The 27,917-nt window shown below is 40.5% G+C and overlaps 1 protein-coding gene across 1 annotated transcript; it reads right to left on the bottom strand.

The window, feature by feature from the left end:
• Positions 1-654: 654 nt before the first annotated feature.
• acana (aggrecan a) lies at positions 655-22,929 on the bottom strand. Its single transcript, XM_084108489.1, has 19 exons — positions 22,735-22,929; positions 19,943-20,025; positions 19,423-19,806; positions 19,148-19,322; positions 18,543-18,670; positions 18,167-18,460; positions 17,641-17,988; positions 12,324-12,498; positions 10,348-10,475; positions 9,815-10,108; positions 9,613-9,696; positions 6,433-8,064; positions 5,702-5,815; positions 4,824-4,937; positions 3,544-3,702; positions 3,366-3,448; positions 3,075-3,219; positions 2,808-2,990; positions 655-1,969 (listed from the first exon to the last, which is right to left on the bottom strand). The coding sequence occupies exons 2-19, from the start codon at positions 20,016-20,018 to the stop codon at positions 1,887-1,889; spliced, it is 4,599 nt and encodes a 1,532-aa protein (XP_083964615.1). The 5' UTR covers positions 20,019-20,025; positions 22,735-22,929; the 3' UTR covers positions 655-1,886.
• Between the last annotated feature and the right edge of the window lie 4,988 nt (positions 22,930-27,917).

Genomic DNA, 27,917 nt, shown 5'->3' with positions numbered 1-27,917 from the left:
TAAATTATGCAACTGACTAATGGAATCTGAAAGCAGTAATACTGCTCGCATGTGCTTTTTATTAAATAAAACTTTATTTATTTATTTATGAATATCATGTCCCTGGACTAGTAATAGCAATAATCATTATATATATATATTAGTTATGTTAAATATTTAATATTATTTTAGCAGTAATTTTTTAAAAACAGCAGTATTATTATAAATACATTTTAAATACATTTAGTGTTTAGTTAGTATATTATAGATACTGGTCGGTGCACGTGAATTTGTAAATATATTTAATGTGTAGTGCTGTTTTGGCAATTTAATATTCTGGCATTTGTAGACAACAAAAATACCAGAGTAGATGTCATGCATTAAATCAGCCAGAAGATGGCAGTAGGCATTGCGCTTCAGACTCTGTAACAAGGCTCTCTGGGCGACATAGGAGAAACAGGTCCGAAGTGGCTAAAAGGGGTCTATTCAGTCACAGGGGAGTTACTTTCTTCCACTCCACCCAATTAGGCAAACATTATCAGCGGTTTTAAAATACATTTCTAGACTGGGTTGGGTGAGGTAAAAACGGTTTTCTTTCCATTACCTGTACATTGTGAATAACCTCTCTTAGCCTACTCTTTGCTCTAATGGCCAACACACAAATCAGTCCTGTATTAAACGTGATGTATGGAATGTTTTAATGGAAAGTAGTTGCATTTGCTATAATACAGTTATTCAAACACACATCTGAAGACATTCCTGGAAAATGTTAAAAGCTCTTACTTCATAAACAACAGATTATCAAAATGACAGTATAGTTTCCCTCCATGTTTTCACTGTTGAATTTGGTTACTCATCCATCTCAATGAAAGAAATGATGGGTCTTCTATGCTATAGAGTATCGTTCTGCTTGTAACTTATGAGAAGAAAAAAAAATCCTTTATGAAATGTTTGTGCATCTTCTGCAGTTCATGCTGCATTCGTCATTTCAACTGTATCAGATGAAAATAAAGCTACACTGTATAAAAGAGCCTTTGGGATGAAAGAGGCCCAGCCTCTTGTACTAAGTAAGCAGTCTCTTCACTGAAACAGGCAAAATGTTAAATATTCACAAGGCACTTGTCATTAATAGTTCTATCTGACCTATTATTAGAAAGATCTGATCCAGGATCATTCTCGTCCCCCAATGTAGCACTATGCCCTGCATAGTCTTGGGCGACAGATAACATCTGACAATCAAGTAAATTTCCATGATTAGGTTTACATTCATAATCTGACTGGATTTGACCACCTGTTTGATGTTGTTTATGTAGGCTACTTATGGCTTTTGTGAGGAAAAGATGGAAACGCCCAGTCAAAAATGGATGTACTATGTGTTATCCTGTGAGAAATCAATAAATCTCATTTCACATTATATTATGAATCAGGCATAACAAATTAATGACATCCTTGTGCAAGTTGTTTTCTTATCTGTCTGTTTTTTTGTAAACGTCTTTTATGGCTATAAACTTTTCTGGGTTTTCATATTTCACATTTCATCATGTACGTTGTGAATGTACCAAAAATTTGGCTTACTAGCAGAGAAACACAATATATTTGTGTCCTTCATAGAGGAAGAACTGGGCACTTCCAGCTCTTCGCTCAGTGCTTTTTACCAAAAGGAAAACCTTCTGCTAATATTTTCAGACATCTTTAAGAATGTTGCTGGTATTTGATCTGTTGGTCTCTGATCTTTTAATGCAGGGATAAGACAGATCGCTGCATCATGGCAATACAAGATGGGCACTTATCTTTGAAAATAACACTTTTTAATCAGAAATGTATGTATTTTCTTAATTCAGTGTCTTGGAAAATAAATATAAAACGTGTACTGTTTTAAAAACCAAACTCTATCTCTTCAAGTCTCCTTAGAGATGTTTCTCCAATATTTTTGTACTAGCTTTATGAGAGTGATGAACAGAAGATTCCTTTTGCAGTCCGGATTTGACCTCTATAAATGCAAAAACAAAAAGAAAACATTTCAGTACCTTTTACAGAACATTGTATATTTAAAAAAATATATATAGTACATAGACAAAAGAGATTAAACAATTAGTTATTTAAATTTTTTATCTTTTAAATGTAAGGGAAGGATATGATTAAAATATACGGTATGTGCCCGGTTTCACAGACTTAAGGCTTAAGGCTAGTTCCAGATTAAAATGCATGTTTGAGCTGTTTTAACTGAGCTGTCTCCTACGCTGTTTACGCTTCCTGGTTCTACATCAGAACGCCCGCTCACCATTGGTCAGCTCCTGCATCAGCATCACACGCATGTGTCGTGGTGTTCACGTGAACAGATTTTCAAATAAATGTTGTTGTTCTGAACATTGTATTTATCAAAGAATCCGGTGGAAAAAAGTAAGCAGCACAACCATTATCAACATTGATGATAATGAGAAATGTTTCTCGAGCAGCAAATCAGCATATTAGAATGATTTCTGAAGGATCATGTGACACTGAAGACTGGGGTAATGATGCTGAAAATACAGCTTTGCCATCATAGGAGTAAATTACATTTTATATTCAAATTGAAAACAGTTGTTTTAAATTGTGATAGTATTTCACAATGTTACTGTTTATACTGAATTTTGATCAAATAAATGCAGCTTTGGTGAGGATAAGAGACTTCTTTCAAAAACATTTTATAAAATCTTGCTGAGCCCAAACTTATGAACTGTAGTGTAAATATATATATTTTTTAAATCTAAATATCAAGTTTTTTTTTTTTAACAGATTTGAACAAAAACTGGTTTTCAATAGTTTTTGGCAATGCTTGAATAGCTTACTTGATATGCATTGCACTTGTGGCTTCTCCCACCGTCCATCTGCCATGCAGCGGATCACAGGTAGGTGGCGCTGTGTGAAGTTTTCACTGCACTGGTATCTGATGATAGAATTCACCTGGTAATGGTCTTTCTTGTTTCCAAACATCCTGGCATTCTCCACTTTAGGAGGTTGTTCACATGTCACTGGAAGAGAGGAAGTCAAACTCAAACATCACATTATGCTTTCTCACAATGATGAGATTCGTTCATGTTTGGTGGTGTGCATACCTGGACCTGTTTTGCATGTGAAAGGCAGGTGGTAGTTGCAGGGAACGTCATTCCATTGGCCATTTTCATGCCAGATCATTACAACACAGTCTTCACCAGAGTTAAAATAATTGTCGGGCTGGTTAGGTCTCCAGTTCTCATATTGCTAAAGCAGAGGAAGAGAAAAATCAAGCACTATATCTCAATCAAATAGCTATACACTCTTAAAAACAAAGATTCTTTATTGCCATCTACTGTTATATTTAAGAGTGTATTTGTAGAATTATAACTTTTCAGCAAATTTAGGCATACCAGGGGGGTCCCATCTGACCAACGGAAGTCATTTTCCACCGTTTTATCATTCAGTCCAATCCACTGATAGTCTTGAGCGTATGCTGTTACAAGAAGAGGTTGATTACTTATAATCAGAGAAACAACACACATACTTAGAATCATAAACACACGTACAAAGATGGATAATGGCACTCACTGTTTATGAAGGCTTGCTCCTCTGGAGTGATAATGCTCACCAGGTGAGCGTTGAAGTCTCGACAGCGTTGCTCAGCGTCCAGCCAGGTCTCTCTCTCCGAGAAATGCAAGTAACAGTTGCCATGAAACTTAGTCCAGCCCTCCTCACAGCTGTGCAGATCTGAAGCAACATCGCGTGGCAAATTAACCAATTTTTCACCTCTAAGATCACTATCGCAAAATCTATCGTCACTGACACTGGATAAAAGGGATAGTTCACCCAAAAAATGAAAATTCTGTCATCATTTACTCACACTCATGTCATTCCAAACCCATAAGACTTTTGTTCATCATTGAAACACAAATGAAGGTGTTTTTAATGAAACCTGGGATATTTCTGTCCCTCCATTGAAAGCCTTTGCATAGCTTCAAAAAAGTTCAAAGACATTGTAAAAGTTATCCATAAAAAAGTCTTCTGAAGAGAAAAAAAAAAACAGATTCAATTTATGCTTTTATTCACATATGAACATTGATCAACACATAAATAGAGCACATCAAAAATGGTAAATGGAAGCTCATTCGTACTTCTGTGACGTGTGAGAATGAACCTCATTGATTCTCATGCTTTTTGAAGAATCAAAGTTGAAAAATGAAATTGACTTTTAAAGGCTTGGATGAGGGTGAGTATATGATGACAGAATTTTCATCTTTGGGTGAACTATCCCTTTAATACTTACTGTACATGCAAATAAGGAACAAATGACAGATGTACGATGGAATGTGCTGAAGGATATGGATAAAGTCACTTTATCTTTCAGTGTTTAAAACCAGTGAGTGTTTTAAGCAAGCGACAAATGCCTTTTACGTGACATAATATCAGCTTATCAGATAAAGTGATTTTCCACAAGTAGACTGACGATTAAATTCCATATGAAGCCAAGAGAAACGTCCCGCAGAAAATTATCAAATGAGATATTTTTGGTCTCTGCTTAGATGGAAAATTTCTGTTTCCCTCAGTTGAGAGAGTCTGCCCCTTTCTGTCTGAGTTACTAAAGGGTTGTAGTTTCTTGCTATATTTTTACAGTAGCTGCAAATGCATCATTTCATCCTGTATGACGCTGAGGTTTAGCTGCGAGACTGCAACAGATTTCCATAAATGGACTGGGAAAACCTCCACAAAAAAACAAATACGTCCTTTGTTTCTGTGGGACACTCATTGCACCATAGCGACATCTAGAGTTGTGTGTCACCTTGAAGGTTTTTGAAAGACCGTTAGTAGAATTAGCTGAAGCAGCCTCATACCAATCTCACAGCGGTCTCCTTCGTAGCTGGGCAGACATAAGCATTTGAAAGTGTCCTCTACCTCCACACAGGTGGCTCCATTGGTGCAAGGGTTTGAATGGCAAACATCAACCTCTGCAAATAAAGGTTTAGCGATTAAAGCTGACTACTATGAAGATGCCCTGAGGTAGGCCAAGCTTAGCTGAGAGCATCATTGAATCAGAACTCAAGGAGCTGCTTCTACACCGTAAGCCAATCTCTTGAATAATTATACCATCAATATTTTGATAAGCTGAGGAGACACACTCAGTAAATTGTGGTACATTGAAGGAGAGATCAGAGTCAGTTGTGGTTACTGTAAGAGAGCTGACCTGGGATGAGTTTTTATGCCTCTCACGAGGAGCAGATCAGCACTCTTACAGTCCCAGAAACAGAGGCAGAATTTTAGAGTTCAGATTCATGTGAAGATGGACGAGAAGTATGAGCATGTACCAGGTGTTAGCAGGTGTGCTGATTAAACCAGACTGCAGCAAAGGCACAGCTGAACAAAAACAACACAGGTGAACAGTCACTGAAAAGACATCTGGACACAAGAGCTGAGTAAGGTGACAATTACTTAACCACACACACATGCCACATAACCTGTAAAATGGACTGTGAGGACACGAATCAGGCATGAGCAAACTGATCAGAAGTTATTCATAAATGAAATGCAAACAGTGAGACACTTAGAGACAATCATTTGATTAATCTGAACACAAATATCAGCAACAAAATATGTTAAAGGCATAATAAAGTGTTTCTCAAAATGTCAAAACACAACATTTTGAAAAGTTCCCATAATTTATGTGACTTTACAAGACCTTATGATATAACTGATTCAATTCAGTCTGACTCACCATACTGGCACTCTTCTCCATGCAGTCCAGGTGGGCAGTGACAGAGGCCCACCCCATCCTTCACTGAACACAACCCAGCTCCACAAGGGTTCGGATCACATGGGTTAAGAGAAGCTATTATGGTTTTTGAGAAAGAAAGAGAGCAAGACATGAAACCATGATGCAAAGAGCAGTTTTTGTCTCCAGAGGTGAGAAGAACTAGATATCTATATTAGGATGCACCCATGAGCATGAGTATTATTTTTATGCTATGGGCATTAATCATCCGATTGTAACAGATTTTCAAAAACTAAAAAAATTTAGGGTAGGGACTTGGTTCTATCCAAGATTGTGATTGTGTTGTGTTGTGTTGTGTTGTGTATTGTATTGTATTGTATTGAATTGTATTGTATTGTGTTCTATTGATATTGTGTTGCACTCAGTTGCACTGCAGTCAGTTAAGGTGGGGTGGGGTTCATGTGGACTAAATTATTGGAGAAGTCCTGCATACGTCACCAGAAAGAATTCTGTAATTTTCACCAGAATGTTATGACATTTTGATAAAACATTACGAGGTCAACATTTTTTTTTGAATGAAGTTCATGCAGACTGCAACGCAAAATTAAGTATCCAAATCTGGCCAAAACAATACGTAAAAACAATATGAATACTGGCCAATAACGGATATGGTATCGATATGTCATGCATCTCTATTCTATATTTTAACACATAATATACAAAAGGAATCTCACCATTCATATCAGGTCCTTCGGTGAGAGATGGACTCTGTAAAGAGGCAGGCACTGTGGTAGAAGACAAAGTTGCAGAAGTAACAGCGTCAAGTTTACTGATGATTCCCTCTGGTTCTGAATAAGACCCTGTAGCATCACTGTACAGGCCTGATGGCCCTTGAGCAGGTAGTACAGCTGAAGGAGCATCACTGGAGTTCACCGTGGATTCACTTTGGTCATCTCCACTACCTGAGGACAGCCTGACGTTGCCACTATACTCCACCTCTCCCCTTCCTAGCTCCATTCCTTGGAAGGGCTTGTTGGGTATTTCCATCATGCCATTATTGGTAAAGAAGGTGATATCACCGCTACCTGATTCCCCTGATCTTTCTCCTGATTCAATGGCATAGCCTCCAGATGTAAATCCACTTCCCTCACCAGACCCAAAAAACAAAAGCCCAGAAGCCTCCTGTTCACGAGATTGTTCTGTGAGATCAATGAAGCCAGACTCCAAAAATGTCAGACCAGAAAATGCTAAACCACTCTCAGAGCCACTGTGGACACCGCTTACTCCAGAGATATCACCACTCATACCAGAGTTATCATCATTCATCCCAGAGATATCACCGCTAATTCCAGAGATATCACTGCTCATTCCAGACCCTGAGATATGTCCTGATCCGCTGAAATCCACATGGCTTCCACCTAACTCTTGTTCTAATTGTTGAGCAGTGGACACCTTTATCTGTGGGTTATCAACCATGATGATGCCACTGCCATCAATTAATGAAATGCCACTGGATCCTCCAGAGGGGAAAATTCCAGACGGGAAACCACTGAGTCCTGAGGACTCCTCACTGGAACCTGATCCTGAGGAGACACCAGAAAGATCTCCACTCTCGTCGCTTTCTCCTGAGCTGCTGGAAAAGTCTGAGGTAGATCCACTTTCTTCAGAGCTATACCCTGACCCACTGCCTGATCCTGATCCAGAGGTTTCCACACCAAAGAGGTCTGAGCTCTGGCCGAAGGGGAAGGTGAGGATCTCGGTGACTCCCTCCCCAGCCTCCTCGGGTCTCCCTGTAGCTGATCCAACTCCTAATAAAAGTGTGTCACTTTCTGAAAAGATTACTCGGATATTGCCAGATCCTGAAGAGTCTCCAGACCCGCTTGGCAGATCCCCGCTCCCACTGGCTCCAGAGGAGTCACTTGACACAATTGATCCACTTGGCTGATCCCTGCTCCCACTCTCCAACAGATCATCAGTGCCACTGGTCCCAGAAGAGTCTCCACTGGAACCAAATGATCCACTCGGCTGACCACCGCTCCCACTCTCCAACAGATCATCAGTGCCACTGGTCCCAGAAGAGTCTCCACTGGAACCAAATGATCCACTCAGCTGACCACCGCTCCCACTGCTCAACAGATCGTCGGTGCCACTGGCCCCAGAAGAGTCTCCACTCGAAACAAATGACCCACTTGGCTGGTAACCGCTCCCACTACTCAACATATCGTCAGAGCCACTGGTCCCTGAGGAGTCTCCACTTGCAATAGATGACCCACACCCACTGCTCAACAGATCGTCGGTGCTGCTGGCCCCAGATGCACCAGATCCAGAGGGTTCCACAGGGATGGAAGTAGTGATAGGGGTACTCTCTGAGGAAACAGAGACACACAGAGAATCTAAGGTACTGCACTCGAAAGAAAATGAACACTCCTGACGCATAAGTTACAAGCTGTTAAAATGGGACATGGGTCAGTGACATGTTGCCTTTTTTTGTTCTATTTATTCAAACATACATTACAATGCAGTTCATACATACAGCGACTTAAAGGGATAGTTCACCAAAAAATGAACATTCTGTCATCATTAACTCACCCTCACGTCATTCAAAATCTACATGACTTTATTTTCTCAGTGGAACAAAAAAGAATAGATTTTGTGTAATGTCTCATTGTTTTCTCTCTGTTTTTGTTTGTGTGTGTGTGTGTGTGGGGGGTAAGTGGAAGTCAATGGTAACCATAACTGTTTAGTTCAAACTTCTTCAAAATATCACCTTTCGTTTTTTTGCAGAAGAAAGTCATACATGTTTGGAATGACATGAGGGTGAGTAAACATATACCAATTGTGAGTATAACAATCAAGAGAAACATGCAGACCCTCATTAATTATAACCTTTATAACCTTTTCATAGTTCCTAGATCTAATGGCAGAAGTACCCAGGTTTTGGCGTGTTCGCACCGCAGGAACTAGGAACGATTTTAGTCATAGGAACTCCTTTTGGAGGAAATAATTTAGCTCCTACTTCAGAGTAGGGTCTAAACCAGCACTATAGGAACTACCAGTGACGTTAGTGTACGCTGAGCACCAGTACCTGCCATTAAAAAAAAAAAAAAAAAAGCTGTGTAAACACACAGATTACAGCCTATATATTTACTCCAGAAACTAACTCTACGAACATGGAAAACAGTGATAGATGTGCCTCTTAACCTTTACACTAAGGAGAAAATCCAACACAACTTTGAGGGGTCCAAGACACAACATGATTATGCATTTCTGCTCAGTCAGCAAAACTGGACATCAACCACGTGGCATACGCTAATACCTTTTCATATAATGTCTTTCTATGTATAACAGTTCTATCTAATAACATATTAGACAGGACTGTTAGACAGATTGTAAACAAATGAACAAGGAGAATGCGAGCACTGTGTGCTCAGGCTCTGGCTGGCGTTCTCAGCTCCATCAAAATAAAGGTCTTCCTTCAAAATAAAAGTCACAACAACAAGCACGGTTTACGTCACTTCACAGTTCCTACTGGCGGTGATAATGCAACCAGGAAAATGTTCCTAAGGGAACCATTAGTCCTCGGGGAACCACCCTGGTGGCTAGTTCCTAGAATTAAGTTCCTAGAACTACCTGGTGTGAAAGCCCCTTATGTGTTCAATAATTCATCATTGATCAGATCAATTGACTTTTATTTAACTTTTTATGACAAGTCAAGGTTAGATCATGTTGTAAAATGTCACATTGTGATTCCCCAATACGTAATAATATTTATGAATGAATATATATTAAATATCAAATTATTTCTAAAACATTCTTTTTTAAATTATTCATATGTATGTATATATGTATGATTCAGGCATATTTCTTATTCTTATTTGTCTTTGACTCATATATATATATCCTGAGATGCATACCAGGTCTGAGAAGATCAGGCAAGGATGTCATGTCCACTATCTTTTCCTCTTTCACTCTCTTATTCAGAGATAGAGCCAGATCCACTATATAGAAAAAATTACAAATATGTAATGAATCATTTTGTATCAACAGACTTAATAGATTACATTTCAAAGAAGTTACACTTTATGGGCTGTATTTGACTATAGATGTTATAGTTACCCTTGAAGCAATATGCATCGTATTTGGAGTGCAGGTCAGGAGAGCCCGTCTGGTTGGGAAACATGTAAACTGTGTGAACTCCAGCCATCCCTCCACCACACTGCTGCCGGGGGTTATTGATGGAGTAACGTACGCTGCGGTCAAGAAGCCAGCCAGGACGGCACTTATCAAAGCCCTGCTTCCAAGCAGCATACAGGTCTCCTGTGGAGGCCAGGGAGGCATTCTGGTCCTGGCAGTAAGCCACTGCCTCATCGTAAGTGAATCCCTCGAATAAACTTGCATGGAAAACTTCCCCTGAAATGTGAACATTTCCTTAAAACTCAAGCTACACAGAGTGTTTCAGAGTGATTCTATATCCCACGAGAGAATTCCGTTGACAATGAAATGTTTAAGGGGGTAAAAATACTTTCTTTCCAGTTTTTTTTCACTCTCAAAAACTTAAAGCAGAGGTCATTTATTTATTTATTTACTTATTTATTTACCCACTCTTTGTCCACATAGCAGTTTTTGTATATTTATGTAAAGTCTCTTACCCCTCAGTTTGTCTACATAGCAGTACACATCATAGTGTTCATCGGCAGGACGCAGTCCATAAGACCTCACACCAGGAACATGCTCCAAATCGCCAGAGCATTTGTCACGTGGAGACACAATGGGATACCTGCATAGCCATCATTTACATACAGTACATTTGTAAATATACAGTATATTCCTGCTGTATAACAAGTGTGGGTATCTGCAGGTTGGACAGATCACAGCTAAGACAGATCATACCACTAGAAGCATTTGTATTTTGCATACTTATATATTGAAGTTTAAAAAAAATATATAGATATATATATATATACAGTGAGGAAAATAAGTATTTGAACACCCTGCTATTTTGCAAGTTCTCCCACTTAGAAATCATGGAGGGGTCTGAAATTGTCATCGTAGGTGCATGTCCACTGTGAGAGACATAATCTTGAAAAAAAAATCCAGAAATCACAATGTATGATTTTTTAACTATTTATTTGTATGATACATGATACATCAATGTTAATATTTGGTACAGTAGCCTTTGTTTGCAATTACAGAGGTCAAACGTTTCCTGTTGTTTTTCACCAGGTTTGCACACACTGCAGGAGGGATTTTGGCCCACTCCTCCACACAGATCTTCTCTAGATCAGTCAGGTTTCTGGGCTGTCGCTGAGAAACACTGAGTTTGAGCTCCCTCCAAAGATTCTCTATTGGGTTTAGGTCTGGAGACTGGCTAGGCCACGCCAGAACCTTGATATGCTTCTTACAGAGCCACTCCTTGGTTATCCTGGCTGTGTGCTTCGGGTCATTGTCATGTTGGAAGACCCAGCCTCGACCCATCTTCAATGCTCTAACTGAGGGAAGGAGGTTGTTCCCCAAAATTTCGCAATACATGGCCCCGGTCATCCTCTCCTTAATACAGTGCAGTCGCCCTGTCCCATGTGCAGAAAAACACCCCCAAAGCATGATGCTACCACCCCCATGCTTCACAGTAGGGATGGTGTTCTTGGGATCGTACTCATCATTCTTCTTCCTCCAAACACGTTTAGTGGAATTATGACCAAAAAGTTCTATTTTGGTCTCATCTGACCACATGACTTTCTCCCATGACTCCTCTGGATCATCCAAATGGTCATTGGCAAACTTAAGACGGGCCTTGACATGTGCTGGTTTAAGCAGGGGAACCTTCCGTGCCATGCATGATTTCAAACCATGACGTCTTAGTGTATTACCAACAGTAACCTTGGAAAAGGTGGTCCCAGCTCTTTTCAGGTCATTGACCAGCTCCTCCCGTGTAGTTCTGGGCTGATTTCTCACCTTTCTTAGGATCATTGAGACCCCACGAGGTGAGATCTTGCATGGAGCCCCAGTCCGAGGGAGATTGACAGTCATGTTTAGCTTCTTCCATTTTCTAATGATTGCTCCAACAGTGGACCTTTTTTCACCAAGCTGCTTGGCAATTTCCCCGTAGCCCTTTCCAGCCTTGTGGAGGTGTACAATTTTGTCTCTAGTGTCTTTGGACAGCTCTTTGGTCTTGGCCATGTTAGTAGTTGGATTCTTACTGAATGTATGGGGTGGACAGGTGTCTTTATGCAGCTAACGACCTCAAACAGGTGCATCTAATTTAGGATAATAAATGGAGTGGAGGTGAACATTTTAAAGGCAGACTAACAGGTCTTCGAGGGTCAGAATTCTAGCTGATAGACAGGTGTTCAAATACTTATTTGCAGCTGTATCATACAAATAAATAGTTAAAAAATCATATATTGTGATTTCTGTTTTTTTTTTTTTTTAGATTATGTCTCTCACAGTGGACATGCACCTACGATGACAATTTCAGACCCCTCCATGATTTCCAAGTGGGAGAACTTGCAAAAAAGCAGGGTGTTCAAATACTTATTTTCCTCACTGTATATATATATATATATATAAAGGTAAACATTTGTTAGCAAAAAAATTCACACACAATGAATATTTCGAACAATCATACCTGACAGTCTGATCTAAGAGCCAGCCAGCATCACATTGATGGTAACCAGCCTCATAGGCTCCCTGCAGCTGCTGGGCGCTGGCAATGACTGCACCGATGCTCTTACAAGCGAGCTGAGCCTCCACAAAGTCAAAGGCATAACGACTGGAGCTTGCACGGTAATGAAAGACCACCCCTGTGCAGGGAATTAGCAACAACAGGTGTCAACAGATTTGTTCAATTTACCATGAGAACGAATAAAAAACTCATAGGGTAAAACATTTAATGGTAGAGTTAGAACATTTATGTATACACTTTACTTGTAATGAAATTATAGTATAATCAAATCTATTGGGTTATTATATGCTACTCAATGGTCAAGAACCTGTTGTGTTAAACTGTCATGACATGAGAGCTCTAGACCCAGGGGTATCCATGTCTAGATCATAAAATCTGACAAACGTAAGCGGCGAAGACCCGCCAGCTGCATCACAAACTCCTTGAATGGACACCCCAGAAATTAGGGCCTTGGAGGCCACCATACCTCTAGTAGAATGGGCTCTAGAGGCCAAAGGTGAAGGCTGGCCCACAACCTCATATGCAAGAGAGATAGCCTCGACTATCCACTTGCTAACCGTCTGCTTGGATGCAGGAAGGCCTTTCTTAGGGGGCCCAAAGCATACCAGTAATTGATCAAATTTTCTCCACTGGGCAGCTATGGGGACGTAAGTGTCCAGTGCTCTGACTGGACAGATGAGGTTCAGTTTCTCCTGGTCTAGATCTTCAAATGGAGGAGGACAAGAACGCCTGCAGTACGATAGGCCGTGGTACATTGGTTGGAACCTTAGATATGTATCCAGGTTTCAGATCCATCCCGGGTGCAAACTCAAGGCACAAAGGAGATTCCAAAAGGGCCTGGAGATCTCCTACTCTTTTTAGTGAGGAAATGGCTAGAAGGAACAGTTTTGAGGGTCATACATTTTTCTGAGACAGAATCAAGAGGCTCAAAGGGAGCGGGAGATCGGAGGCGACCTTCTAGAACAAGAGCCAGATCCTAAGCTAGAATTCTGGTACGAACTGCAGGCCTCAGCCTCAGGGTGCCACAAAGGAAACGTATAATAAGAGGATCTCTTCCAATTGCTGGGCATGGTAGGCAGCAATAGCCACGAAAACCACACTCGGCTTGGCCAGTACGGAGCTACTAACAGAACACTACTAACTACTAACAGACCTCGGCCACGTCTTCACCATTGTGTCCAGACTCAGTGGGGCTCTGCTAGGATAAGCCAGTCGTCTATATAGTTCAGAATACGTATGCTCTGCAGCCTGAGCAGGGCTAAAGCTGCATCTACGCATTTTGTGAACGTGCGGGGTGATAGAGCTAGACCAAATGGAAGAACCCGATATTGGTAGGCTTTGCCCCCAAAAGCGAACCTTAGGAACTTCCTGTGTTGTGGAAGGAAGACATGGAAGTATGCGTCTTTCAGATCTATTGTGACAAACCAGTCCTCGGATCTGATTAGAGTCATGATCTGCTTCAATGTTAGCATTTTCAATTTCAATTTCTTGACTAAACAATTCAGAAGACGAATATTTAAAATGGGACGCAACCTCCCATCCTTTTTTGGAACAATGAAATATCGGCTGTTGAACCCTGAGTCTCTGTTGGAAGGCAGAACCGGCTCTATAGCTTCTTTCGCTAAAAGTGCTTTCAATTCTTGTTCCATCAACAGAGCCTGCTCTGGATGTACTACTGTGAGTAACACCCCATTGTAGCGTGGTGGACGAGAACCGAACTGGATTCTGTACCCCTTTTCTACTATGTGCAGGACCCACTGAGATATGTTTGTAGGAATCTTCCACTCTGACAGATAATCTAAGGGAAACTAAGGGAACCAGCCTCTCGAGGCTGGCCTCTGGTGTAATAAGAGCCGTCACTTCAGTGACCTGGAGCATACTGGCAGGAAATAATCGAATTGACTGACTTTCGACCCTCCTCAGAGGGCACGAATCCGACGCAACGTTGTGGGGGAGCTGAGTCTGAAGCTCGCTGGAAACCACTGCGGCCCGAGGCACTGAGGGTGGCGGGGTTGGCAGAATGGCCTCCTGAGGGCACCGGGATGGAGCAGGCACCGTGTACTGAGGTGAACACTGCTCCACTCCGGAGGGGGCTGCCCTCAGAAGTCTGACATCATGAGCGTCAGGACCTCTTCTTTGCCGAAGCCTTCTTTGCCAACAGAACGTTCCTCAGATCAGTCTGCTGTGTCGTCTCGCACCCCGCGTTTTTTTTGGAGGGGGCACCAGAGGCGAAACTCTCCTTCTGTTTCGCTCGGTATGAGGAGCTTGACGCCTGGGGCTGCTGGGCCTGTTGACAGCGAGGGAGATATCGTTTGAACGCCTCCACTTGCTTTTTCGCCTCCTGAAACCTCTCGACAACGGTGTTAACTGCTTCACCGAAGTGGCCAGGAGGCAATAGCGGGGCGTCCAACCGAAAATATTTATCTTTGTCTTTTATGTCTGTAATGCGGTTAGATCTTATGGGAAGAAGGAGGCGGGAACCGGCAAACATTTAAAGACTTTAATAACAAAATTAATAAACAAATACAAAATGAAAGTAAAGACAACAGCCCCTTACGGACGATTGCTCGCCACATACCCCAATTGCCCCTCGCAGGCCGGAGGGTACACCCGAGTACACCCCCCCACACCAGACACAGCAGCTGTGGCACCTGGGGGTACGGATAGACGAGGCGAGAGAAAAAGAAACGGAAGCATGAGGAGTGACAGAGACGAGAGGGGAGAGAGGAAAATAATAATTATTGGTCCGGATCCCACAACGCACTGCCATCTGGTTTTCCACCAGCTGGGTGATCTTCTCCGCAGTGCCTGGTGGTGGTGCTGGATAGCCCTCGGTGGACGATGGCTCCTCCGGATACGTGCAGACGGCAGGAGTCCCCCGTTCCCTGCTCCTCCCCATCATGGCGGATGGCAGCAGGACTTCCGGCCCACGGCAAATGGCGGCGACTCCTCCGCTCCCTCACAGACGGCAGCTGCCCCTCCGGCACCCAGGCGGCCGGCAGCAAGTTCGTCCATCCCCCCGGCAACTCACTCAAGCGCACTGCCTTGAGCATCCGTGGCAACGTACTCTGCTCAGCCATGTTCGATGGCACCGTGGATTCCCCACAATGGCGAAGACTCTTTGACAGTGTGTTCCTCCTTCTTCCCGGGTTTCGGCACCAGTGTAACGTGGTTAGATGTTGTGGGAAGAAGGAGACGGGAACCGGCGAACATTTAAAGACTTTAATAACAAAATGAATAAACAAATACAAAACGAAAGTAAAGACAGCAGCCCCTCACAGATGACTGATGTCACATATAGTAAATTAAAACACAACATAAGTCCAGACCTGTCCTCTCTCGTCCTTCACTGTCGTCGCTCCTCTTTTTATGCTTCCGCTCCTCCATGAGAGATACGAGACCGGTGCGTCGTGCAGGTGTCGCTCATTAGTAATTACGCCACCGGCCTCACGCCGCTCTCACACGGCCCTCGTCCTGCTCACCACAATGTCAGATAAATTTAACCAAAGGTGCCTCTCCGAAGCCACATTAGCTGCCATCGACCGCCCAATTGCACGGGCGGTCTCTTTAGTGGCTCGGAGAGACAGTTCTAGAACCACGTCAGGCCCCGCCCCCTCGCTAGTCTCCAGGTCCCTTAGCAGGTCAGCCTAGTATGCCTGTAATATAGCCATAGTGTGAAGGCATGCCCCGGCCTGACCTGCTGCAGTATATGCTTTACGCACTAACATAGAAGATGTTTTTAATGGCTTAGTGGATAGCATTGGGGACTTCAGGGACGATGCCGATGTTGGTCCCATAACCATATTCTTTTAGACCCCTTATATCTGAATAAACGTGTACTTGAGGGCTAAAAACTGTGGACGAATATGGTTAATTCCACGACCTTGATAGCTCTTTATGTAGGTCGTGGAAAAATGGAAGTCCCCTCGTGGAGGTACTGCCCTTGATGTTAGAAAGCGCTCGTCTAATAGACTTTTGGGACGAGCGCCTTGCTTCTCGGCTGGCCATTCAATGTTCAACTTTGACACAGCACGAGACAATACCTCCACCAGCTCCTCATACGCTGGGGAACTAGACAGCTGAAGCACCGGTGCCTCTTACGGAGCGGAAGGAACTGCGGGGCGGGCTTCCAAATCCGGAGAGAGAGCACTGGATCCCACGTGTAAAGGCTGAGAAAGGGCGGGGCCCGTCTCAAACCCCCCACCCCCCTTCCGTGCTGCCTCGGCAGCAGCGGGGCCCGTACCGCAGGGAACGCTCACCTGAACACCCTCAGCAAAGAGTGACAGGCGAGAACAGAGCGTGAGAAGCGGCAGCCTCTCACAATGCTCACAGTCAGCCCCCTCGAAGGTAGACAGAGCATGCTCCACTCCCAAACACATCACAAAAAGTTTGTGTGTATCCCTGCCCATAAGATAACGAGGGCAGGGAGAAGCACACAACTTGAATGATTGTTTGGACGCCATAATAAATATCTGATTGAGCTGTATGGTTTTCGTGACAGACAACAATAAAAATAACAGAGAGTTTGACACAGAGCGCTTGCTGAGGCATAGAAGCTAACGCCGGTCTAACCGGATGTGCTTTTATCCTTTCCTGGTCATGACGTCACCCGCCCATGACGTTCATTCTTGCCATTGGACTAATTGACATATGTACTTCAGACGCAATCATGCAGGGGCGCTGCCAAAGCGTCATCGACGCAGCGTGAGTTCCCTCGAAAGGGAACCTGCATTTTCATTATTTATCTTCAAGTTTTTTGTTTGAGTAGGATATTGTGAGAGATTCATTAGCCCCAGTGGAATTGTCCAAAGGATAAAAATATACCATAAAATTATCCCATACGCATTGTGTAAGTATTCTGAAGCCATAGTACTTTTTTTTGTAAGGAACAAATCCATATTTAAGCAATTATACATTGATAATGCTCTGACTAATCAAGTTACCATATACCCGCAATCTTGTTTATATCTCAGCACCATATAAGGAAGAAAGAGAAACCTGAAGTAGAAAGTAGAAAACTGCTCATAAACTTCACCGGTCTTTGAGTGTGCATTTGTCATGATAAATTTGAATATGCAATAACTATAACGAGAACTGAAGTGACTGAAGCCACCATGAATGAGATACATAAGTTGTGATTAATATTAACCATAATTTATGGTCTTTTCGCAGTTATTAATACATACATATGTCAAATCACAGAGAATGCATAATCCCTAACACATTACTCTTTACTGTATATTATCATATTGAGGCATACCTGTGGCAGACATGACAGCTTCACTTCCATTCAGATGGGATAAATCAGAGCCAAGATCAGTCCTGTCAGTGACCCCTTCCACAATGTCCATAACTACCCCAGCAGAGCTGGGAGGTGGTGAAAGGGGCAGCTGGGAAATATTTAGTGCAGAATATGGGAACTCAACACTGCTGGTTACTGCGGGCTTATAAGTTACAACTTCTCCCTGTAGTTCATTTCCTGTGGAGGTGGGCTTTAAAAAGACCTGGGGGCTTTCAGTGATTGTGTCAACCCTCAGAATATCACTGCCGGCCTCTGTGGTCATCTTGATATCAAATGGAAATAAGCCTGAACCCTCCTCACCCATTTCTAAATAAAAGAATATATAAACAATACACACTTGTCAGTTCTTACTCCATTAAATCAAACAGCTATTCACATACTAGTGTGGATTATTGGACAAAGATAAAACAATTACAAATATATGTGGATGTGGATAGACATTCATAAATGATAAAGAAGGAATAGTAAAATCAGATTTTTGTACCAGAGTAGCAAAAAGCATCGTAGCGGGAGTCTGGGAGTGGGTAACCAGTCTGATTGGGAAACAGATAGACGGTACGCACTCCCAACAGCCCCCCCCCACACTGTGGTCGGGCGATGTTGATGGGGTAGCGGACACTCCGGTCTGCCAACCAGCCTGCATTACAAACATCCATACCACCCTTCCATGCCAGGTACAGCTGTCCTGTGGTGGCCAAGTTGGCACCCAGCTTTGCACACTCAGCTTCTGCCTCCTCAAAAGTAAATTTGTTTGGTGATGTAGTGTGGAACACTTTTCCTGTAGACGAAACAGAATGTTTTTTAGCATTTCAAAGTTCTTCAAGCAGGTCGGTTAGTTTTCTGCAATCTCAAACACGTACCTGTCATTTTCTCAGCAAAGCAGTACACGTCATACGTCTCATTCACGTCTCTCACTCCATATGTCCTCACTCCTGGAAATTGGTACTTGTCTCCATAGCAAGCCTCACGAGGATCATGAATAGGGTACCTTAATTCCAAAACAAATTATTTTGCAAAACTTAACAAAACTTAAGAGCTTTAAGAATCTATCTATCTATCTATCTATCTATCTATCTATCTATCTATCTATCTATCTATCTATCTATCTATCTATCTATCTATCTATCTATCTATCTATCTATCTATCTATCTATCTAACTACAAACAAATACAATTTACTTTTGTTATCAGTAATATAAATTAGGGTGATTTGTGTTATATTTTATGTTATTAGATTAATGTTTATTGCATTATTGTATTGACATGTCACTCTGATGTTTTTTTGTCTTTGTGTAAATATAAAACTGTGCATTTTAGGGTAAAAGCATATTTCCATTGTACAAGCAGATTGATACATTAACAATATATCACTTAATTAAATATACATTTATAAGTTGCAAAATACATGCACCAATATGCCATCCCCTTTTTTTTCCAAGCCAAAAAAGAGGATATGTTAACTGACCTGACGGTCTGATCTGCAAGCCAGCCAGCATCACACTGATGGAATCCCTCATCATAAGCTGCTTGGAGTTGCTCCGGAGAGGCAATCACTGCATTGTTTTGAATACATGCTGCCTTGGCCTTCTCAAAAGTAAGGGTGTATCGTGTGGTGATTGCACGATAGTGGAAAACAATACCTAAGAACCATAAGTACATCAATTTCACATTTCTGAGAGAAAAAGCACACAAGTACAGTCATAATAGTTTGCTTTGTAAGGATCTTCACACAAGCAGTACCTTGAACTTGGACATCCACAATATCATGACTATCCTCTATCGCATGCATGACCTCACAGCGATACACCCCTGAGTCATTGGAATGGAGCTCAGTGATCTTAATGGATGCATCTGTGGGTGTCATGGGGTATCCCAGCATGGTGACTCTATCCAGATACCTTTTGTCAATGTTTACTATCCCTTCAGATGCCACTAAGATGTTTGTGGTCTTTTCTTTAGTGACCAGACTCCATTTGATCCGGTGAGACAACGGAGCAATGGTGGGGGCACCAGGGTCATTGACTGTGTTGTCCAGAAAGTAGCAGGGCAGAACTAATGTGTCACCCATCAGTGGCCGGAGGGGAGGCTCAATAGGTATGCTGACACTCAGTGAGTTTTCAGGCTCTGTGATGACATATGAATGTATGGAAAATACAAGGACATGGATCACAACACTATGACATAACAAAAAAGACAGCTGAGTGAGGTTTTCATGAATACTAAACAATTTCATTATGTAATTTGCACAGTGAATACGCACCAGTGTAAAAGTAATCGAAAGACCCTGTGGCTGAGAAGACCCAGAAACACATGCTCAGCAAAAGCAAGGACAGCATCGTTCACCTACAAGTTTAAGAGAACGTTATCACCATCATGTTTGTACATTTACTGAGCAACAACCAATGCATTTTCAATGTACATGAGAAGACAACTTGGTCACACTTTAACGGTTATTAGGTGTCTTTAACGGATATACTTACATCCCCCCAAAAAAAGTTAGGTACAGTGTTATTATTTGGTTCATGTTGAATTGCAAAACACTTTCTGCTATTGAGGTGGGATACAGGTGAGTTTAGGGACAGGTTTAGTGGCATGGTTAAGTTTAATTGTGGGCAAAGGAAGGGTCGACAAAGTAATTATATTATATTATGTAATAACAGAAATGTATTACAGCTGTAAATACAGGCAGGTATTTATACAAGTTCAATGCAAAAAAAAATGTATGTACACAATAAGTGCACTAAACCAAATTATTAATTTAAATGATAGCACATAGTATTTAAAGACACTTAATATAAAGTGGGACCAAAAAAACTTTATATATATATATATATATATATAGCCTATACTGTGCTCTGCTCAAAAGGTTTATTCTGACAGCATATAGCTACTGTGTAAAATAAACCCAAAGTTGATTTCCAAGTTCGTAATAAAGGTTTGGTGAAATAAGAGGTTTTTGAAAGAGAAAAACCAACATGTAATTTCCAGTTCCCCAAATTACCACAGGAACAGTACAGTTCTCATGCCAGTATAAGCTGGTCCTCTCTATACCAGGCGGTTTGGGAATTAACTTGCAGTTAATTACTGAATGTCTACCATGCATGGATAGAGAAAAGATTGCTGTTCCTCTAGTTCACAGTGTTTTATGGGGGAAATAGCTTAGATTTGCCTCTCTTGACAAACATACTTTTATAAATCAAGTGTTGGCCCACTTTTAGGAGTGACACTATTTATTTGACTTGCTGCATAGCATTCAGCAGCGCTTCCTACATAGACTTATCTACAGAGAGCCACTTATTCATAGCTAGTGAAACTAAAGCTTTTTATACACTATTCCATATCGAGATTGCCCACGCCCTCCTCTCGTCCAAATCTAATCTTATAAAGCAAACAACATAAAAATATCTGAGAAAGTATGCATACATGCATGCATACACTCTGTGACCTTTAAACAAGCTAATCTTTAATGTATGAGCTCCCTCAAATTACTATAGTATAACAAATTATGTTGAAGCTAATTTAGAAATATTATGTCATTTTATATAAAGCACAGAAAAACAATTAAGCTATTTGGAAAATGTGTGCAGTGTTTTTGTCAAAGTGCTCTGGACTGTGTTTAGAAAATGCGCAAAGGAAAAAGAACGATAAGATAAAATCAGTTGCCAAAGTTGCTTTCTTGGGAAACAGGCTTAATGGCTTATGTGTTGGTCTTAATTTTTCCTTTTAAGTCCTTCTTGAAGTGGAGTGTTTCTCCCAGTTTAAGCTTTAAATGGACACCATTCAAGATTTAGAAAGCTGTGGAAAGATAAAGGATTGATGAAAAGAATAATCACTGCTTAAAGGTGAAACATTTTCAAGTTGTATGTGTTCTTGTCAAACACAGCAGTAAGATTAATGGGGATTGAAAACAACATTATTTCTAAAAATAGTGTAATGCAAGTAACTTTACAAAGATACAAATGTCAGTTAATGACTTAATCACTTAATGCTGCAACAGTTAATCTCCATATATGATCCCCTCAGACAGACCATGAGACGTGCTACAGTCAATTATAAGTAATTTTAAGTCTTTATTATTGTAAGAATTACAGGTCTTGGACAACATGTGGCACCATGTGGATGAAAATGGGTCAACAACAAAACTGTAGGGTCTTGAAATGATCCAACATAATAATCAAATTAAACATAGATAAACCCACTTTAAAATATAGTACATTTTGATACATTTCATCCACAATAATCTAATTTAACAATTTTATAGCCAGCAATATTATACCTTACAGGAGTAGGGAGAGTCAGTGAAAATGAAAGAGTGTCTTTCAGCACACATGTTGAAAAGTCAGTAAGAAGGGGGAAAGTCAGTAAGTAGTTGTTGAGGTCTAATCCATCTGCAATGTCAACTTCAGCATAAAGTATCACAGCAGTCAAAAGCAAAAGGTGTAAGTGGATATCCCTGTATAGGCAAAATAAGTATTGACTAGCTCTGACGTATAGACCTGAACTGAAAGGTATGAGCTTTCTGATGTATCTATACCAAGACATAGCTTGCTGAAGGTCAGGAAGGTTGCATTTAAGAACACCAGCAACATAACACATTTAAATATAAATCATGTTTCTCTAAAATAATAAGTTATATGGAAAAGCAACAAAATTCACTTTTAATTCATCTCCAATTTAAGCAAAGCATCTGAAATGCTTCCTATTACAAAACCACTTTCAGTCAAGATTCAAAATATAATGGTTAGTAGCCTACTGCATATTCATATATTAACATCCTGCAGCAGCCATAAAATCTCCGTGCTTCAAATGCTCAAATTTCCAAATGATCCAATCTGATTCACTTCACTGTCTAACTGTCAGATATTTGAATATTTAATACCATCTCAATCAATGTGAAAGAATGAGAGATGGTTGACAACTTTCTGCTTGAATTAATCTCACATTACTTCATTAAATGTACACAATGATACACCTAATCAAGCCAGAGATGCTATGACAGCGCTCACCTGTACAACCAGAGCAACTACAACATAAAGCCAAACTGTACATCACCTGTATGATGCAGTGTCCTTTTGAAACGCTTATAGTCCTTGATTGCAGATGCTTTTTCAGCTCTCTGATGGCGCGCGAGTCTCTCACTCCAAACCCGTAATAAAAGTGTCGCGTGTGCAGTAAAGTTCAGAGGCGCTTCTGGCCGGAGAATGAGAAGCAGAAAGAAACTCTCTTTAGAGGGGAACACGTTTAACTGGACAGGAGCTGGAAGGGGGGCTAGGGAATGAGAGGTGGAGAAAAAGTAAAATTTCCACGTATGATGTAATGTGGCTATACGCAGAGCCTCTGAAACATTTGAGGCTAATGCGCAAATCATGACGATATTTATGTCGACATCCTTTTTGAGCCATAACACATCATTGGAAGGAACAATGACAGCCTTTTAGAGGGCTAATATATTGACATGATGTTATTTTCCCATATGAATAATGCAACGCGATATTGGTTTCAAACATCAAACCAATTAGAATAATTATAAATAAAATTTGAATCATTTCAGATATTTTTTTCCCCTTCAAGTTAAAATTCCAATTTCATTAAATGTGTGCTATAGCTGTGAAGACAGTAAAATAACACTGGCAGCATTAGATTAAAAACTCGAGTTCATTTACATTTATGCATTCAAAGTTAGGTTTTTTTTAATTCAAATGTAGGTAATGTTCTGAGAACATTATCCCTGTTAGCTGGGATAGGCTACTGATTGACCTACAGATCTGCTCTTTCATATTTTCATGGGACTTTGGACATTTTGTTTTTGCAGCCTAATGTTAATCACTGGAGTAAAAAGTGTGACAGCTATAGCCATGTGCTAAACATTTTATACTACATCATTGATTTTATTTGTTTCACATTCTCCACTCTCCCAGTTTCCCAAAATCCCAAATGCTGTTTTCAAATATTGTGCCTCTTGGTCGAAATCGTCCATCATATTAATTAGTGTTCTGGAGCTGCAACATTAACATGAGTGGAAAGCAGAAACACAAGGCTTCATTCAGCAGTCTGGCCCACCCCGTTGTTCCTCTCAAACTTTCCTTTCAGAGGAACATGACAACGTATCCCATTGAAGAGAGTCCCTATTTGAGAACCTTGCAATGTCTCACAAAACATTGGCATATAAGAATACAGAGTACCCAAAAAGAATGTGGTGTACTTTGTGTCAAAGTTCAGGGGGGGAGAAAAGCTTGATTTTCACTTGTTCCTGAAGGTGTTTTTGTCACTTACATGCTAATTTAAATCTCACCCTCTCCCAGACCATCCGTTTCTCCATCATTAACTTGCCGATTACACAGCAGAGCTACAGAGACAACCAGTCATGAGCCGGCGTTTAAACTCAGTTTAGGTTTAGATGGGAGGGACATTCTCTCTGTTTCTTTTGGATGGTGTTTAAAAACTGTAACTGAACTGCTTGGAATGGACTTCAAAGACGAGGTTCCCACTGTGAGTTTGTGTGAGAGCTTTGTCCTCTGTGCTTTTATTCTGCAGTTTGTGTGTATGAAATGAGATGCAAAGGTATGTTTGAAATTTGTCCTGGTGTGTTAACCTGCTCTGGTTAACCTGTGTCCCTTTACACCTTTAAAGGGACACAATGCCTTAAAGCCAGTGTTAAATATATCTTATTACTTTCAGAAAGCAATGCGTTTAGATAAAAAAATAAAAAAATAACAGAACATAAAGAAAATGTGACGTATATTTGATTGAAATGGCTTCTCGTACAAGAAGAAATGTAGGACAGGACTTGTTGTTCATCAGGAATTGATGGGATTGTGGATCGTTGTCAATTGCTATACAGGTTGTCCCACCTTCTCACTGGTAAACACATCATCAGAGAAGGGATGTCGTTGCAAGAGGGACCGAAATATATTTTGATGAAAGACTATGAGGGTACATAAAAATAAAATGATGTGCATGGATAATAATTGGCTAAATACTGCAATATTCCATAAAAAAATTTGAATTGTCCATTTTGAAATTATCACATAGCAGTTCACACTGATATAGTAACTGACTGTTCTTCGGTAGATATTGGTAGTAGAAAAGCAGTCTTGCAAGACACAACCTATTTGCCAGTTTTTAAGCAATCCAGCTGACTTTTGGTGATTGACGTTGACAACACGCACAGTTCCAAGTGAAGCCTTCAGGGACCTGTGGACATTTCACTGTCCTGAAGGGCTCTTTTCACCAAAAAGGCCAAACGCTTGAAAGACATCAGGCGTTCTCCTCACTGACAATCTTGTTTCTATAGAGGAAGAGAAAACTCAGGTCTCAGGGGAGACACAAAAGCTTCTTCGCAAGTCTGTGTGAGGAAACAGAATTCCTCTGGGCAGTCTGTCACTCCAGGTGCTTTCTGCCATTCTGTGTGGTGGCACTGGACTGTTTGCCCTACTACGTACCGAGAAGAATGAGGAGAGGTAAAGTATTGCCTTACCTCTAAAGACATTGTGGACCTTTGAATTTTCTATGTTTTTTTTCCCCGCCAATTGTGCAATTATACGTCTCACTGACTTGCATACCACAGTTGATTGATAGCTGAATGTCTGGATTAGTTTTGTAAAGTTTTTGCTACTGCTAAATTTAACATAATCTGGTTCAAAATGTTTTGCACTCAGTGACTCCCTGCTGTCGGGAAATGGGCTTTCTTTCACAGGGAGCGCCTTCACATGGTATTTTTGGACAGCGCAGAACATATTTATTTTCCTGCTGGAACTGAACAGTGCATTGTGCGCCATAGGTTTCTAGAGCACCGTGAGCTGAGGAGAAGGACGCCAGCTCTCTCTCAATAGTGTCCATTTACACACCTCACTTAAAGCTGCTGTGCCCCTCATTTACTCTGTTAATTGTCTCTGTTTTGTGCATCACACACAGATATAATGTTATGCCACTGACTCATTGAAATATTCCATGCAAAAATGTACATACTTTAGAAGATGCAAAGCATCTGCTTAGCTTGTTCAATTGCATCAAATAGGCCTGAATAAATCCTGATGATTGTGTAAACATTTGAATTTTGTAGTGATTGTGTTATTTACAGGGGGAAAAAAGTAAATGCAATCCATAAAATCCACAATTAATAATTATCAATCATGAAATAAAACAAAAAGGAATCGTTCAAATGTAAAATAGTTAAATTATTTCCCATAAGATTTTCCCCTATCATAATGCAAACAGAATCCATGTCTTGCACTACCTACTACCCACCTTACCTTTTAAAGGACAGATTTTCACAAATTGAAATAGTCTTTGCATGAATTCACCCCATCCACGTGTCCCAAGGAATTTGGAGCAGACGCAGTTCCTATGCAAGCATGTGTTTGCTTAAGTGTGTGAACGTTTAAGGGGAGACATAGAACAGTATTTCCTTATCCACAGGAACAGACCTGACATTATTCTTGTAGATAAACAGCTGATTAAAGCCTCTACAGCTCAGATCATTGCGGTTAGCATGTTTCACATACCTATATGTTTGAACACATCTCACAAGCTACTGTCTGTTTATTAAATCAAATGGTATGCAATGGATTTTATGTATAGGGAAGTAGAAAACTGGTCAAAGTGCATTTGAAGTTTACCACTTCTAATGCTTACTCATAATACAGTGCACACTTGTTTTTGACTGTGAAGCTGTCGACAACATGTATCATCTAATGCCTCTGCACAATGTCTGCCTTTGGAATCAGGAAAAAAGGGAAACATTTTAAAAAATGCAAACCCCTTTTAAGGTTAAAAACCAGTGTTGGATTTAGTTCACCGTTGCTAAAGTGATATTTGTTTTGATTATAACTTGAGGACATTCCTTGCGTTTTAATGCGTCTGTTCCTTCAAATAAAAATGGGTTCTGAAGGAAAAGAGACAGACAAGACATTTGGTGTATACACATTCATCCCTTTTACATGATTATGAGTACCCCTTTTTCATGATATGATGATTCAGAGCACTGAATCACAATCGGAAGTGACCAGAATTCACATAGCCTAAATGGTTCACCATGAGATCATGTTTTTAATTTAACTGATGAGAAGTAAAAAATAAACCTCTGTTTGGAAATTCCTGATGAGTCATTACTGTGGAAGAATAAACACAGAAAAAAGAACACACTAAGCAATATATTGAAAAGCACAATGAATTGATACAGGAAGATGTCTAAGTCAATGAACATCCCTTGAAGTAAAGGTAAATCAATAACTGATCAAAAAAAAGAAGGAATGTGACACAGCTGTAAATCTAAAGCAAATATGACTGTGCAAGGAGACCATAGTCATAGCATATATAGACTTATAGACAATTAAGTGCCAGTCAGTTGCTGAAAACACCATCAAGATTATATATAAATACATGCATCTTAGACCACTATCAGCATACAAAGGTACTTAGTCATGGTTATCCAAATGAGGAGGACAGAGAACTTTTATAATGGCATCTATTGTTCTAGTCACTCAATCAGCAGAGCAACTTCATCACTTCTGGTTTGACTAAATAAAGAACACATGTATAGGTGCGTTCCTGAGCCCTCTCCAACAGAGATGCTTTTGTCAAAGCATGTGAGGGGCTAAAGTGATGAAATCCACCAAACTGTATAGCATTTGAACACACAATCCTTCTCTCTGTATGTTAAGCCCAGGTTAAAATTATAAGATCTGAACTTTTTATTGGCTGCTTGTTGCTTGTTTGTCGGATGCGTGGTGTTTAGGTGTATGAACAAAAAAAAAAGTGTGGTATACCTACATCAGAATTGTTGTGTCTGACAACGCACTGGGCCAGCTGGCCAATTCCAGCATGCTGGGCTTTTCAGAAGGAGGGGCTTTATTGGAACCAGAACCAATTTCAGACAGACATACACCTCTGTTTGGAATACACTAACAGTTTTTGAACATTAAAGCATGTTAACTTATTCTAGTACACACAATAAACCAAAATAGCACCATATGACCCCTTAAATAAATATAAAGTTCTAAAGAACAGCATTTTATTTGAAATAGAACATTTTACATTATATAAATGTCTTTACTGTAACTTTTGATCAATTTAATCCTTGCCGAATATTAATTTCTTTCTAAATAAAAAAATCTTACTGACTTTTAAATGGTAGTGTAATGTATGTTACAAAAGCTTTCCATTTCAGATAAATGCTGTTCTTTAAAAAAAAAAAAAAAAAAATCAAAGAAGCCTGAAAAAAATTGCATACAACT

This window comes from Abramis brama (assembly GCF_963993115.1).
Source record: "Abramis brama genome assembly, chromosome: 3".
Lineage (NCBI taxonomy): Eukaryota > Metazoa > Chordata > Actinopteri > Cypriniformes > Leuciscidae > Abramis > Abramis brama.
Note: the sequence above shows the minus strand (reverse complement) of the source record. Positions and strands in the feature narration are given on the sequence as shown.

Bases quoted from the DNA above. Each gene is read 5' to 3' on its own strand.
- acana (XM_084108489.1), bottom strand. From the start codon at position 20,018: ATGCTGTCCTTGCTTTTGCTGAGCATGTGTTTCTGGGTCTTCTCAGCC. The intron at 18,671-19,147 runs GTCAGTTAACAT...TTTGGAATTAAG, and splicing joins CTTGCAGATCAGACCGTCAG to GTACCCTATTCATGATCCTC. The intron at 9,697-9,814 runs GTAACTATAACA...TTTTCTATATAG, and splicing joins CGATGCATATTGCTTCAAGG to TGGATCTGGCTCTATCTCTG.